Below are 1817 nucleotides of genomic sequence, written 5' to 3' on the forward strand. Positions count from 1 at the left end.
TAGGACTAGAAAATAGAAAAAGGTTACTCTTGTTTCAATTTTATGTAATTTACTTTTCTTTTTAGTTAATTTTTAAAAATGGCAGAATGGTCCGGGAGACCCTCGTACTTGTCTCATTTTGTCACCTGAGCCCTTATAATATAGACTTTGCCAACTAAACCCTCGAACCCACTGAAATCCAACATTTTAAACCCTTTTTTTGACCTGTCATCCCATGTGGCAAAAGTAGTTCAAGTGCGTGAATTACACCCACTTTAGGAGCGTGAGATGCTTTTAAAAAGCCAATAACGGTCATTTTTGGCCATCTTCCCCAAATTCCCCTAATTTCTTCTTCAAATATCCAAAATGTCTTCTCTTTCTCACTCGTTTATCTCTCTCCAAAATTCTTCACTCCAAATTTCTTCTTCTTCTCCATAATTGATCAGGCCTTTTTTGTCTATATTTTATTTTTCTCACCTTTTTCTTACTTGTTAATTTTTTTGTTCTTCACAATGACTGTTTGTTTTTGCTATTGTGGGCTTCATGCTGAACTTAAGATGTCAAGAACATCAACAAATCCAGGAAGAATGTTTTGGGGCTGTCAAAAATACACAAATGGTAATGGATGTGGATTTTTTCGATGGGCTGATATGGCTGATCCTACCTACCAAGAACAACACTACATGAAGAATCAATCAACAAATGTTGATCATGGAAGACATAGGCATGGAAGGGAGGGAAGGCATGGAAAGCATAGAAGGCATGGAAGACAGGGGAGATCGAGCATTAGTATTGATATCAGTGTTGTTGTGATTGTTGTCATTTGGTTTCTATCTTTTGTATTTAAGATGTATTGATGATTTGTTCATTTGAGTACTATGATAATGTATGAAAATATCCAGATTAAGACTTATAATTATCATAGCAAATTCATAAGCAAAAATAACTTGTTTGTCATAGCAAGCTAACACAACAGTTGAAAATTAAGTTAATAGTGAAAAGTATCATAGACAATGTCATTGAGAATTTAGCTAGGCAAAACATGAGTCTTTACTATGAAATTTATGTATCTTGAGTGCTTGGTGTGGACTGAGTGGCTCGCTTGTAACTTTGTTCTTGTAGCTGCCTTTGAGTAACTGCAGCTCCACCCTTCCACCTTAGTCCATTGGGTTTGTAACCAAGATCGATATTGGTAGGCACTGAACTCTTCAATGGTGCACAATGTAACACTTTATCAGTAGTTGCAGACTGTTAAAAGGCAATAATGATATTAGTTAGAGAGATTCTATAGAATCAAATTAAAGGTCCTTAAATGATAATACTTACCCTCTCAATCACACTACCATTTGCTCCAAATAGCACACCAAAACCAGCTGTTCTTGGCTTCTCTGTTCTTGGCCTCTTATATCCGGGATTTGCACCACCTCTTTTAACTTTGCTACTCTTATTTGAGCCACTAGCACTAGTAGTTGACTGTTGAGTACTAAATTGACTTGTTGGTTGAGCAACACTTGCAAAATTTAAAGAAATATTTGCAGCACGTCTACCAGTAGTTATTGCAGCAGTAGTTGCACCTCCAGAAGCTGCTGAAGTAGTGGCTGGTCTTTTAGTAGTTGCACCACCACTTCCACCAGTAGTTACACCTATAGAAGCTGATGAAATAGTTGCACCACCATTTCCACCAGTAGTTGCACCTCCAGAAGCTGCTGAAGTAGTGGCTGGTCTTTTAGTAGTTGCACCACCACTTCCACCAGTAGTTACACCTATAGAAGCTGATGAAATAGTTGCACCACCATTTCCACCAGTAGTTGCACCTCCAGAAGCTGCTGAAGTAGTGG

At 37.8% G+C, this 1817-nt stretch overlaps 1 protein-coding gene across 1 annotated transcript in view; it reads right to left on the reverse strand.

The window, feature by feature from the left end:
• Window positions 1–1532: 1532 nt before the first annotated feature.
• LOC107060914 (uncharacterized transmembrane protein DDB_G0289901-like) overlaps window positions 1533–1817 on the reverse strand; it is a 769-nt gene continuing 484 nt past the window's right edge. The window contains exons 3-4 of the mRNA XM_015309477.1: window positions 1650–1802; window positions 1533–1603 (exon numbers count right to left, since the gene is read on the reverse strand). Coding sequence (XP_015164963.1) covers window positions 1533–1603; window positions 1650–1802 — 224 coding nt within the window. The remainder of the gene's footprint in view (window positions 1604–1649; window positions 1803–1817) is intronic.

Source organism: Solanum tuberosum, unplaced genomic scaffold (assembly GCF_000226075.1).
Source record: "Solanum tuberosum cultivar DM 1-3 516 R44 unplaced genomic scaffold, SolTub_3.0 scf00104, whole genome shotgun sequence".
NCBI classification, from domain to species: Eukaryota; Viridiplantae; Streptophyta; class Magnoliopsida; order Solanales; family Solanaceae; genus Solanum; species Solanum tuberosum.